Source organism: Diabrotica virgifera, chromosome 4 (genome assembly GCF_917563875.1).
Source record: "Diabrotica virgifera virgifera chromosome 4, PGI_DIABVI_V3a".
In the NCBI taxonomy this organism is placed as follows: Eukaryota; Metazoa; Arthropoda; class Insecta; order Coleoptera; family Chrysomelidae; genus Diabrotica; species Diabrotica virgifera.
In genome coordinates, this window is record NC_065446.1 from 220,951,111 (window position 1) to 220,965,970 (window position 14,860).

General features: G+C 33.8%; 1 protein-coding gene across 1 annotated transcript in view; it reads left to right on the forward strand.

Annotated features, from left to right (window-relative positions):
- Positions 1-14,860, forward strand: part of LOC114326404 (dynein beta chain, ciliary-like) — a 328,677-nt gene that overhangs the window by 202,082 nt on the left and 111,735 nt on the right. The window contains exon 15 of the mRNA XM_028274767.2: positions 1,260-1,628. Within this exon, the coding sequence (XP_028130568.2) occupies positions 1,260-1,628 (369 nt within the window). The remainder of the gene's footprint in view (positions 1-1,259; positions 1,629-14,860) is intronic.

A 14,860-nucleotide genomic window follows, 5' to 3' on the forward strand; every position in this document is an offset into this window, starting at 1 on the left:
TCGCTACAGCGAGATATTAGTAATTTATATACATTAGGTTGAATTGCGTATGTATAAGTTCGAACGAAGTTATAATGGTTGGAGAAGGGATAGAGTGTGTACCTGAAGGAGCTTGCGAAGCAAGCGCATATAGGGCCACACGGTCCCTACTCCAATAATTATATGTAATTAGTGTTTAAAGTATTTTTAAAGTGAAAACTTCTGTAGCGATTTTGTGCACTTTCTGGATGGGGAAAAAGCATTGAATTCGTGACTGTCATCGTTTCGCCGAAATAAATTCTGTACGTTTATGTATTATGTGTATGTATATATAAATCGTATAGGATACACCCAATGGGTATATAATGTAGATATATCACATCTCGTTGGATGGGAAAAAAGCATTGAAATTGCGATCGTTATCCGACACGACGGATATTAGTAATTTATATACTATAGGTTGAATTGCGTATAAGTTCGACCGAAGTTTAATGGTTGGAGGAGGGATATAGTTTGTTCCTGGAATGGGCTTGCTTCGTAAGAAGTGTTCACTTCTGTCGGCATTCCCACGAGTGCCCTATTTTTTTTGGACACCCTCTATAGATAATTATGTTAATGTTTATATTAGTGAATAGAGAATTGATACCCTTTCAAATGAGCTATTACTTGACCACTATTCTTATTTAAAAAAATCACCGATTACTTCATCAAGCCTAGATGGATGAGGTCACTAGTATGATATATATGCCAAAAAATTGTAAAAAAAATCGACCTGTTTCGGGATTTTTCCTTAAAGTTGCCGGTTTATAAAATACAGTAAAACCTGCCATGTCCGGATCAATGTGGCGACAGACCGATCCGGATATGAGAAAATCCGGATATCAAGACCACTACTTCTTTTATAGCCTCTGAAACGTTTTCTCCTTCATACATTCCAGTAATCAACGCCGTCAATAACTTTCGTCGATAAACACGTTTTATAGGTTCTATAATACATTATTTCGCCATCTTTTAGTTCTTTTGGGTCGGGATGAGAGGGTGCGTTCTCCAACAGCAATACTGCCTTTCTCGGAAGATCTGGACGGCAGAATCGTCCGGATATGGGGAGGTCCGGATATGACAGGTCCGGATATGGCAGGTTGTACTGTAATGAATTTATGAGTTACTTTATGGACGCACTGTATATTAATAGCTTACCAGAACAATACTATTAAAAATAATGCAATTAAATTTATCATAAAATGTGCTTCTATTAACTTATTCTTAATACTTGTTTGCAGATTGGCTTATTTATAACAATGAATCCCGGTTATGCAGGCAGAACCGAACTCCCAGAAAATCTTAAAGCTCTTTTTAGACCTTGCGCTATGGTTGTACCCGATTTTGCTCTAATTTGCGAAATTATGTTAGTTGCTGAAGGCTTTATGGAAGCTAGACTCTTAGCCAGAAAGTTTATAACTCTTTATACTTTATGTAAAGAGTTACTGAGCAAACAGGATCACTACGATTGGGGACTGAGGGCAATCAAGTCGGTGTTAGTAGTAGCCGGATCACTTAAGAGAGGAGATCGTCAGAGACCAGAGGATCAAGTCTTGATGCGAGCGCTGAGAGACTTTAACATACCAAAAATTATAACTGATGATGTTCCGGTAAGTTCGATAAAATTTGTATTACAATCTTCTTCTTTAAGTGCTGTCTCCCAAACGGATAATGGATATCATCATCACTATCTTTACTCTATATACCACTGCTCTGCAGAAATCTATAGAACTGCATTTAAACCAGTCCCTTAAATTTTTAAACCATGACACTTTCCTTCTTATATTCATTCCTCTGCTTATCTTTCCCTATATTATTTATCTTTAATTTCGTATTCGCTGCCCCCCCCCCCATTACGTGTTTCAGTTATTGTAACTTTGGCTTTAAATTATGGCGGACAGTTAATCTCAAAAGAAGGTTTCTTACGTGACAATTTACCACAATTTCACAAAAAAAAAAATAAAAAATAAATATTTTTTAACCATGAAAACTGAAGAAAATCGGGCGATTTTTTCACAAAATTTTTTCAAATTTCCGTAAAATATTTTTTTGCGTAATTTTTCACTAACTGAGGCAAATTGTCACGTAAGAAACCTTCTTTTTTCAAATGCGTACGATTTTTTGTCTCAGAGATCCCACTCCCCAGAATAAACTGTCCGCCATCGGAACTACTTTTTTTCGAGTCCTCGACTTTGGCCCTCTACAATGTTAGTGTACGTGCATAAATGAAAAAAGATATATTTTTTGTATTCTCTTAGGCAGGCTGCACATCAAAGAAACATGAAACGTAAATCACGTTTCACGGAAATAAAACACTGCTAAACAAATAGACGTCCGGACATTTATGAAACTGTCCGAAAATAAAAATGTGTTATGAGCATGAATCACACTCGTTTCATTGGTAGACGGCCTTCAAGATTTGCTTAGCCGTGTTTAATTTTCATGAAACGTATTTTATGTTTCATGTTTCATGTTTTTCGTTTCATGTTTCGTTGGTGTGCGGCATGCCTAAGAGTTACGTATTAACATGTAAAAAGTTTTATGTTAATTTTTAATAAAGGTTCGGAAAAAAAATCTTGAAAAAATGTTTATTTTTGGTCTTTTAAAGTGTACTAGTACCTTTAAGTAAGACGGCTCGTTACGAATCCTTTTGCATTCGATTCGGGAGAGCATTAGGAAAATTCTTGATCACTTGTCACAAGGGACAAACGAAAATTGCAGTTTTGTAGGCCGAAAATGTATTTTCCAAAGTTCATCTCAAAGTGTTCAAAAAATAAAAATTCAAAACTGGAAAATAATTATGGAAATGATTTCAATTTTCATACTCGGGGTTTTTGAGGGCACTGAATAGGAATATCAGGTCGGCGAAGCTGTAAGAGTTACCCGGTGCCCGGTATCCGGTGCCTGGTATCCACGTCATTACCTGGAATTTTATGAAAATTCGTTATAAAAATATGTACTTAGTTGAAATTTATTATCTCGTGGTTTTTGATGTCCCTGAACATGAATGTGGCATCAAAGATGCTGTACGGGGTACCTGGTGCCATGTATCTCTGTAGTCTCCAGGAATTTTATGGAAATTAGTAATGAAATTTTTTGAAAGTTATTATTCCGGGGTTTTTAAGGTTATTGAGAGTGTTAATTATAATCCCTATGTTCTGGCATCTTTATATCTAAAAAAGTATTAAATATAAACAAGTTTTCGAGTTTTTTTTTATAATTCACGCTCCGAAGTAAAATAACTTACTGTTACTGTTACTCACTGTTGAATTTTATATCGAATTTCCATGAAACTCTAAGAGAGGACATTGATACCAGGACACCAGGTAACTTGAACAGCATCTTCGATATAATATTCGTGTTCAGCGACCTCAAAAACCATGAAATAATAAATTTCAACTATTTTCATAACGTATTTTCATAAAATTTTAGTAGTCCAAAAACCGAGGCTTTTCACCTCGCAATTTTTACAGAATGGATCGATTTGCTTGAAAATTTAAAAATAAGTAGTGGATAATCCATGGGTCAAAATCTATATGATGCCGAAAGGCGCTTTTACCATGAGGGTGGTTGCCACAAATTTTTTATTATATTTTGACTGAAAAAGTTAATAAAACATTCATTATAAGCAAAAAATGTTGTATACATTTTTTTTTTTTTTTTTTTTTTTTATTAAACTTTGCAAATTTACAATCTGCTATTAAAAGCTATTAGTAAATGTGAGTATTGCAAATACATGAGAGGAGAAGTTATCCACTGATAACACTCCCAATACTAACACTAACAAGTTTGATTATTATAATTTGAAAGTAAAATTGAAATGAAAATTAAAATTAAAGAATAAAATCTGTTGGCCAATGTCTTTTCAATCTTCGTCTGACTTCTGGTTGGAGATGTAGTTGTCTTGCTTCCTCGTTGGGGTGGGCTGGCAGATGTTCTAAATAATTTCTTGTTAATCTGCTGATTTCGTCTTCAACGAACGGTATACCAGAGTCGTCATGCAGTGTTTTGTTACTAACGTACCACGGGGCGTTGAAAATCATTCTGAGTATTTTGGATTGGATTCTCTGAATGATTTTGGTATTAGAAGGCTTGGCACAGCCCCATAATTGCACTCCATATGTCCATATAGGTTTTATTATGCACTTATACAAGAGAAGTTTATTATCTGTAGATAACTGCGACTTTCGGCCTATTAGCCAATTCATTTGACGTATTTTCATGTTGATTTGGATTTTTTTTGCCAAGATGTGTGCTTTCCAAGTGAGCTTTTGGTCAAGTGTCATTCCCAGGTATTTGACTTCTGTTTTTACTGGTAGTAATATGTTGTTCAGTGTGATTCTTGGACATACGATGTTCCTGTTGGTGAATGTAATTTGATTAGACTTCGTATGGTTAACTTTGATTTTCCATCTATTCATCCAGTCTTGTAGTAGATTCAGGTGTATTTGAAGGTTTCCTGATGCTACTTGGGGGTCATCATCGATGGATATTATGGCGGTGTCATCTGCGAACATGGCTACTGTGGTCGTATTTGTTGTTGGAATATCAGCAGTGTATATGAGGTACAGGAGGGGACCCAGGACACTTCCTTGAGGAACACCGGATTTTATGGGATAGTAATGAGAGGTTTCTGTAAGGAATTTGACTTGAAAGTGGCGTTCTGTGAGGTATGATTTTAAGAGTAGATAGTGAGGAGTCGGAAAGGATGACTTAAGTTTATACAGGAGGCCGTCATGCCAAACACCGTCGAATGCTTGTTCTATATCCAGGAAGGCAGCAGTGCAAATTTTTTTTTCTTCGAGGCATACATTAATGTTTTTAACAATTCTATGACATTGTTGTAAAGTTGAATGGGCTTCGCGGAAACCAAACTGGTGTGTTGGGATCACTGAATCAATTTCGATGTCTTCTGAGATTCTTTGGAGCAAAAGTCTTTCTAAAATTTTTGACATTATTGGAAGTAAGCTGATTGGTCTATATGAGGTAGTAATATTTGGTGGTTTATTTGGTTTACTTATCATAATTATTTGTGCAAACTTCCAGTTAATCGGGTAGTAGGTTAATCTTATGATACTATTATATATCATTGTTAGTAGGACAATTGCTTTTCTGGGTAATTTTTTTAATATTAGCCCGGTGATCATGTCGAAGCCTGGTGCTTTGTAGTTATTGCATCTAGAAATTTGTTCTTTCACATTATTAGGAGTAAAGCATTTGATTGGTAGCATCATTGGACATGGAGTATCTAAGAAGTTTTTAACTTGTTCTTCGTTATTATTATTATTAACTTCAGGTGCACTAAAAACGTGTGAGAGATGTTCAGCAAAGATGGACGCCTTTTGTTGTTCAGTTTTTCCCCAGCTTCCATCGGCTTTCCTTAGAGGTGGTATGTGTTGTGTAGGCCTCTTGAATGATTTCGTTGCTTTCCAGATACTGTGGTCTTCTTTTGATAGGCTCTTAATGAATAGTTCAAATGTATCATTCCTCGCGTCTTGGAGAGCAGTTTTAAGTTGTCGTGTTAATCTATTGTATTTATTTTTATCTATAGGATTGCGACTTCTTTGCCATATGCGCCTGGCTCTTCTTTTTTGTGCAACAAGACGTTTTATATAAACGGGTATGTTGGTGTCACTTGGTTCTTTGTCATTCTGACGGGGGGTAGCTATTTCAGCGGCTGCATGTATAGTTTGGGTTAGAAGAAGCACAGCATTATCGATATCATCTGGTTGCTTTAATCTTATATTTAAATTTATATTTTCATTTATGTAAGACTCGAATACATTCCAGTTGGTCTTTGATGTTGTCAACTTAGGGATATTCGGACGTTTTATAATTTGCGTAGATAGTGTGACAATTATGGGGGTATGGTCAGTGGACAGATCCCAGGATGCTTGTATGTCAAAATAATTTAAGGCCATGTTATGGAGGATAAAGAAGTCTAGTAAATCTGGGATTTTGTTTAGATCTGTTGGCCAGTAGGTGGGTTGCCCTGTAGATAAGTAAGAGCTGTTTGTGTTAGCTATGGCTTGTCTGAGATTTTTTCCCTTTGTCGTACATAGTCTCGAGCCCCAGTCTGTATGTTTGGCATTCCAGTCACCTCCAATTAAGAATTTTTTTGATAGTTGTTTAAAGAAGCCTTCATATTCTGCTGTGGTGATATTATGCCTTGGAGGGCTGTACATTGCCGCAATGTCAAAGGACCATGGTTGAGAACTGATACAGATTACTGCAGCTTGTATTTTTTCCGTCTGATACATTGTTTCCTCATAGTGTGGTATGGTGTTCCGTACAATAATAGCAGCGCCACCGTGTGCTGTGCCATCAGGATGGTTGGTGCTGTAAATAGAATAATGAGGGATCTTGAACATCGTTCTGTCAGTGAAGTGAGTTTCCGATACGAGTAGAACATCAATTTTGTTATGTTGAAGAAAGTTAATAACTTCTGTTTTGTGGTTGCCTAGGCCATTGGCATTCCATTGTGCAATTCGTAGTGACTTAATTTCCATTACTGAATTTATTTATTACTGTGGAAAGCATGTTTAAGATCACGCTGTTTTGATTTATTAGTTGGGAAAACATAGTTTTGAATTCATTAAGGAAACTCTTCATCATCTCTCCAATGTCGTTGTTTGTATTGTTTACATGTGTTCCACTTGTTATTTGAGCGTAAGTTGCGTGATTTTGGTTGTATGAGGTCGTATTGTTATGTTCATTATTTACATTTGTTCCACCTGCTGTTTGTGTGTAAGTCGCGTGGTTTTGAATGCTATTATTCTGTACATTATATCTGTTACTCGTATATTGCAATTGATTGTTCGCTACAGTGTGCGATGATACTACTCTTGTCCTGTTTCTACTGCTAATTAACTCTTTATATACCGTGCATCCTTTGTAATTTGCGGTGTGTGCTCCATTGCAGAGAGCGCATATGGCAGGTGTGTCCCTAGGTTTTTTACAATCGGCTGACATATGGTTGCCTCCACATTTGACACAGTGATAAGGTCTATTGCAGTATGTCTTAGAGTGCCCATACAATTGGCATCTAGTACACTGGACAATATTATTCTTTTTATACGGTGGCTCGATAACTATTTTCGCGTTGTTTATAAATTCAATTTCATATATTTTTTTATTATTTTGATTAGGTTCTATATCGACGTAGAACATCATTAGAGGGTCCTTACTTACTCTGTGTTTTATATTTACAATATTGCGTACTAAATGTCCATGTTTTTCTATTTCACTTTTTATTATATTAATGGGAACTGTATGATGTAGATTACGAATTACAACTCTGTATGCTCTATCCTCTTTCATTTGGTATGTATGATGCACAATTTTTTTGCTGTTTAAATGTCTTACCAGTTTTCGGTATGTTTCACTGTCCCGGGAATTTAATTTTATTGTGTGGTTCTGTAATGCTGTGCAATAGTATGTCTCTGCTGTTGTTACTTCTGATAGATTATTAACCATTTTATTGTAGTCAGTAACACCATATATAAAAATTGGTGGGGGTTTCGAGACTGCTGGAGTTTCGTTGGTATTTTCTGTACTGTTATTGTTGTCTTTTTCGTTATAATTTTGTAGAACCTGAAATTTATTGCTGATTACTACCGTGTCTTCGTTTTCTGTTGGTGTCGGGGAATTTATTTTACGTTTTTTGTTATTATGTTGTACAGTTTGCCATTCGTGGATGTCCGATGACTCCATGTCGCTGATTTCCCCTGAAGATTCTTCGCTTTGTAATGTTTGTGTCATCTCAATAGAATCGGAAGCTTCATTTTGAGGTGTAGCTAATGTAGTATTTATTTTAGGATTATATTGACAGTTTGAGGAAGATTGTGATACTACTTGGTTAGGAACATAATATATAGTTGTTGGTGTGTTGTTTAAAATTTGTGTTGAATTTGGTTGTGAATTTTGTGGAAAAAGGACATTTGGGCATTCTGGTTGAATTTGCTGTTGCTGATATTGAACATGTATAGGTTGACCATTTACAGTAGTAGTATAAAAAGGAACACTCACCGATAAATCTGGTGGAGCACTCATTTTAACTGTTAAGTCCGAATATTTTAATTTTTAAATAGTTTATAAATAGTATATCCACTTAATACACGACAATGACGATAAAAACGAGGCCGGAGCCCGTTTCTTATCACACTATAAACTTTCGCCTAATTCGTATCGATGTTTACAGGTCGAGAGTCAAATGAATACTCTATACATTTTTTTGATAAAATTAATAGTTTTCGATTTATTCGCTATCGTAAGTATTAGTTTTATATCGAAAAAATCAATGTTTTCGAGATACTCATTTACAATTCACTCAATTTTTGCCTTAGAAAAATTTTTTTCAAGCTAAGTTCTTGGTAATTATATAATCTACAATTTCATATTTAAACATTTTTTCGTATCTCTGATGCTTATCTTTCTATTCTGAAGAAAATGGCATTTTTTACCAAACTACAACAATTCGTTATTCGCTTTTAACTCCAGTTTTTTAAAACTAATCATTCTAAACCAGTCAAACTTCTAGAATCCATTAACAATACATAAATAAAGAACAATGAATATGGCCTATGATTGAAACCATTGCTAACTTACATTAATATGCTTCCAATTAGACTTCTCCTTTTTTTTTTTCAAAAAGATATATTGATTTTTTAACCGTCACTTTTTTATTTTTTATCCTAGAAAGTTTGGTAAAAAATAATTTTGTAGATCTTTACAAGATCTATGTCTATTAATATTAAATCTTTTTAAAATCCTCAGTCGCAAACAAAGGTGACTTTGAAAGGGTTGGTAAAGGTGGATTTTGCATGTTATTACAAGTTTTAATTGTCAACAGCTCACTCAATTTTTACCGCAGAAAAAATTTTTGCAAACCAAGTTCTTGGGAATTAAATAATCTACAATTTCATATTTAAATATTTTTTTGTATCTATGATGCTAATCTTTCTATTCTGAAGGAAAGGCCAGTTTTTTCCAAACTACAAAAATTCGTTATTCGCTTTTAACTCATTATTTCAAAAACTAACCATTTTAAGCCGGTCAATCTTCTAGAACCTATTAATAATACATTAATAAAGAAGACCAAATTAGATCAATTACTAATTTTATTTAGGGTGGTGATTAGAAGGTTGCTTCCGATCACTTTTTCGCTGAAAAAAATACGGATTGACATTCTTTTCATTATAAGCCTTAATAAGTCATTTAATTTTTGAGCTACAAACCTTTTTTTATTTCTGGAGATAGATATTTTTAAATACTTTAAATTAGTTTGAACAAGTTATCCTCGAAAAATGCATAGCTTTTCTCGTCGTTTGACTTTGAAACTACAATATTTATCATTTGACGAATGGGAGCTAACATCTAAGAAAGTATAGCTCGATTACTATTGGTCTTAAAGAAAATTAAAAAAAAAACGGTATTGTTTATTTTTTCGAAGGTACATTTTTGTGAAGTAAAGTTGTTTTGATAAAACGAAAACTTTTGGAGTTATTAGCAGAAAACTTATTAAAAACATTGGTTTTTCGATATTAACACTTTCGGTAGCGAATAAATAGTTTTAGCTATTAATAGCGAAAACTATTAATTTTATTAAACAAATGTATAAAACGTTTTTTGCTTAGAATGAATGTTTTTACCAACTTGTGCGGTCAAAATATAATAGAAAATTTCCACCCCCTAGATGGGGTGGCAACCAAGCCCATGGTAAAAGCGCCTTTCGGCGTCATATAGATTAGATCGATCATACAGAATGGATCGATCATATAGATCGATCCATTCTGTAAAAATTGCGAGGTTTTGTCCTATTTTAAGCTTCATTACTTGGACTATAGGAGATGACGTAGATATCAGACACCAGGTACCTTATACAGCATTGCCGAAGCAATATTCGTATTCAGCGAACTCAAACACGTCGGGATAACAAGTTTCAACGATTTTCATAATGAATTTCTATAAAACTCAGGAAGACGACGTCATACCGGGATACCGATCACCAGTTACCTCTTACAGCTTCGCCAACCCGATATTCCTGTTCAGCGACTTAAAAAACCCGCATGCGTTAAAATTGAAATCATTTTACAAAATTATTTTCCGGGTTGTGAATTTTAATTTTATGAACACTTTGAGATGCACTTTGGAAAATGGTTTTTCCACCTACAAAACTGCAATTTTCATATGTCCCTCAAGCCTAGTAATCATACATTTTCCTGAATCTCTCCCCAATCGAATGCAAAAGGTTTCGTAACGATCAGTCTTACTTTAAAAAAGTTAGACGTGTAATGCTTTATTTTCTCGCCTAATATTTACCAGCCTTTTTCGTCGCTACATTTTCCAAATAAATGTTTGTTTGTATATTCATTTGCTTAGCCCGGCACCTGCCACGTGGGGTGCTACTAGCACCCCATAACACATTTTTATCAAATATTTGGTATTTCAAGTTTGGTAACCGAGCTGTGCGTCACAGTAGCTTTCTATAATATTATATAGCATATATGTGTTAGTGTTTGAAGTGGTTATTTAGTGTCATTCTGAACTTATAGCTCTAAAGTCCAATTGGGGTGTCATCATCTGGCACTTTAAGTTTTAAATTTTTTTTGTATTTTTGATAAACAGCTCAAATTTTGCATTTTTTATTGAAATAACTGATTTAAATTATTAATATAGACTCTGTACTCACTAAATCTTAATTTTTTTTAGATATTTTACTAGACTTCATTTATTATGGCTTGGTACTTGCTAATTTGCTTATAACACCTTTTTCATTTTATTTTTTAACATTTATAACATATTAGTGGCTAATAAGTTAATAAAACATGTTTAACACATTATTTTGTTTTTTAAACAAGTAGATCACAGAAAAATTTTAAGCGGTGCTGTGAGCACCCCACGTGGCAGTTGGCGCCTTGCAAAGCCACGTGGCAGGTGCCGGGTTAATTATTATCATTTATTTGGTCTTATTTTATAACTAATTTTCGTCCATGTTTTTTACAGAAACTGTTTGTTTTGTTTAGTAGTAATTAGTTGGGCTAATACTAAGATCTTTGGGCTCATATTTTTGTTGTACTGATTGGTTTTCTATGCATATTCAATATTTCGTTATTAATTTGTCCGTCTTCTTCAAATATTCTCTGTCCTCTGTATTCCTCGGAAGATTTTTCTAAGCACCTTTACTTTCCAGATCTCTACTTTATTTTATTTTCTTTTTACATATATCATTTTTCTTTTCAAGTTAAAAGCTACTACATAATTTAAAAATATAAGGCCAATTAAGACCCGCTAGACCTTACTCTCAAGAAGTTAAGAACCTTTTCCGTGTTCATTGAATTTTCGACTCGTCCTCCTTCTTTGTGTTGTTTTCGTACAACATCAATATAAATGGAGCACTGACTTTACGCGATCATTTTATATTCCCGACAGACGAGTTCTTCATTTAGCTCGAGTTATGGTGGAAACCCTACGATTTAAAATTTATATATACATGTAAGTTACAAAGATCATGCCTCTCTACATTGTTTTTATTTAAATTCAAGTTGAATATACTGATGTGATCTTGATTATTGATATGAGATAATATTCTTATATGTCATTTAATTTAATCAATGCATTTATAATAATCTAATTAATTTACCAGATCACATATCAATATGTTTTCAATCTCAGGGCTTTTTATAAAATTAATTACTTACTTACGTGGCTTCTAAGTATTTCTCAATGGTTCCTAATCGGGATAGGAAAGAAAAGAGTAAAATAATACACACATATGGGTTACAATTATAATCAACATTGTTTATTTTATTTAAATGGCAATCACTGCTTAATATTTGCTATATCTTATTATTCTTAAACATAACATTTACACATGGGAATCTTATTTCCTTTTGGTTTCCAATTGAAAGTTTTTATTAACATTTAACTATTAGGATTTATTAGCAACAATTCTATTTAAGTTTGATGAAGCTTTTCTGATATTATTGATTATGTTCTTCAATTTTAAATGTGGTATTTAATACGAAAAACCCATACATTCATGTCCAAACAAATGAGACTGACCTTTTTCTGGTGAACTGAGAATGTCTTCACACAAGACCCGTTTCCTGCTATCCTTGGCTGCGATCAAAACCTCGTCCTGGCTTCCAGTAATGTTCTCCTTTGAAAACTAGCTCGTATAGATCCCGTTCCTGCTTCTGTCGTGATGCCGTGTTTCTACCTTTTTCGAAACTTCAATCAGCTACCGGGACACTCTTGGCTCAAGGAGGTTCTTTACTCTCGACCTGGCCTACCTCTCGTTCCACGATAGATACTCCACACTCACGGAACTACACCGGCTTTCTCACTCTCCGTACACTACCGTCTACTACTGGACTTCACTTCTCGACAGCTCAAAACATTCTGCCTATCTTTTTCATTCATTCCCCTACTTTCTAAATATCCCTTCCAGATTCACAAATCAACCTTCCACCACCAACTCTCATTCGCAGTATTCCTCAAAACCAATTTTTAATCTTTCTAAATATGCTTAATGGATTTCCAAAAAAAATAGTTAATTCCCATTCTAAAATTACTTTCTACTATTTACAAAATTTAATGACCTATTATCTACTTCAACTGAGTCTTATTTAGCATAGGCTAATGATCGAACCTTCCGCGAACAACGATAATGAACTATTATCTATTTCAACTGAGTCTTATTTAGCATAGGCTAATGATCGAACCTTCCGCGAACAACGATAATGGTACGCGCCATTCACTTTGTTTATTCTAAGCGCATTGTCCCGAGTTTCGTATGCTTCTTCTAATCACTTCTTAAAATTAAATATAACAATTTGTTGTATACAGGTTGTTCTAAATTTATATGCCCGTGGTTGAGAAAATTGAAAATATTTTATATTAAATTGAATTCTGTTTATAATTATCAAAATTTAATTTTCATATCAAATAGAAATATAACAATACATTGTTTTAGCAAATAAAATGTGATAAATTATATCCGGGTTATAATCTATTTGCTTTTTTGCTTGTATTGTCTATAATTTAGGATTTTAATTAAAAATCTTATTTCACAAATAGTCTAAGATTCGAATAGTAGGTCGAAATGAAACATCTGCTTGCCGGATGAAACATATTTTTTATTAAATTTCATTCATACATAGACAAACACGACCAGCATGGGTTTCCTATCAAAATCGTGTCATAGATATCCATAAGAGGGGGCCGTACGGGTTGAAATCAACATTTCAAGCACATTTTTGTGAATTTATTTTGAAAGTATGATACAATTATTTTATTTTTAAATTAAATAACCGTATTCAGTATAATTCAAAGAATACTCAAGGAAAAATATAAAGACACCTCAAAAAAAGGATTTTGCCGTGGATATCCGAACTTATCATTGGATCATGGTAAACAAAAAATTCAAGTTTTTTAAGTTATAACGATTTTTGACTTTTTGGTATCACTCAGAAATCAAAACAACGAACTTTTTTGCACAAAAAAGGGCGAAAATCAACATATTTATTATTGTTAAATAAAAAATAAGCACGAAGCAAAAAATATGTCTAAAGAAAATATATACAAAATTCCAGGTGGGTCGGTCAAGTAGTTTTTGAGTTACAATGTCTACAGCCTTTGAAAAAAGCAGTTTTGAGGAAAAACCGTTTAAAGTATTGTCAACTTTTATTTTTAATTTCTGTTTTATTTTCAGTTTGTCTGTCAAATCGTAAAATGATGCACACCGGAAAATCTTTTTGAACCGCGGAGTAATTTAAAAAAAAATGAGAACAGCTGTTGACCGTTGTTCATTACCTTTAAGAGTGCTGACGCGAACCTGCTGCAAAGCGAGTCAAAGATAGGGATATTCAACACTATCTCCCTACCTTCGACTCGCTTTGCAGCATCTTCGCGCCAGCACGCTTGAGCGTAGTAAGAAATCCAGCCAGCTGTTCTGATTTTCATTTTTAAATTACCCCCGATTTAAAAACATATTCCAGTGTGCATCACTTTACGATTTGACAGACAAAAAAAAAACTGAAAATAAAAGTTGACAATACTTTAAAAGCGTTTTTCTCAAAACTGCTTTGTTCAAAGCCTGTAGACATTGAGCTCAAAAACTACTTGACCAACTCACCTGGAATTTTGTCATATTTTCTTTAGACATTTCTCGAGGTAATACTGTCAAGATAGTTTTTGTTTTATGCTTATATTTTGTTTAACAATAATAAATATGTTGATTTTCACCCTTTTTTCGGTAAAAAAATTCGTTGTTTGGACTTCTGAGTGATACTTAAAAGTCAAAAATCATTAAAACTAAAAGAAATTTGACAGCTTTACCTAAAGAAACTCATAAGCTAACAAAATCTTTTTGAATTTTCTGTCTACCATGATCCAATGATAAATTCTGATGTCCACCGCAAAATTCATTGTTTTTTTGAGGTGTTTTTAAAAATCTGCCACCGTTGGCTTATTTTTCAATATTTGTTTTTGATTTTTTTTTGAATATTCTTTGAATTATGCTTAATATGCTTATTTAATTTAAAAATAAAATTATTTTTTCATACTTTCAAAAAAAGTTCACAAAAATAACCTAAAAATGTTGATTTCAACCTTTACGCCCCCCCTTAAGGATTGCTATGACACGATTTTGATAGGCAACCCATGCTGGTCGTGTTTTAGTCCAAGTAATAAAGGTTAAAATAGGACAAAACCTCGCAATTTTTACAGAATGGATCGATTTGCTTGAAAATTTGAGAATAAGTAGTGGATAGTCCAAGGATCAAAATTTACATGATGCCAAAAGGCGCTTTTACCATGGGGGTGGTTGCCACCCCATCTC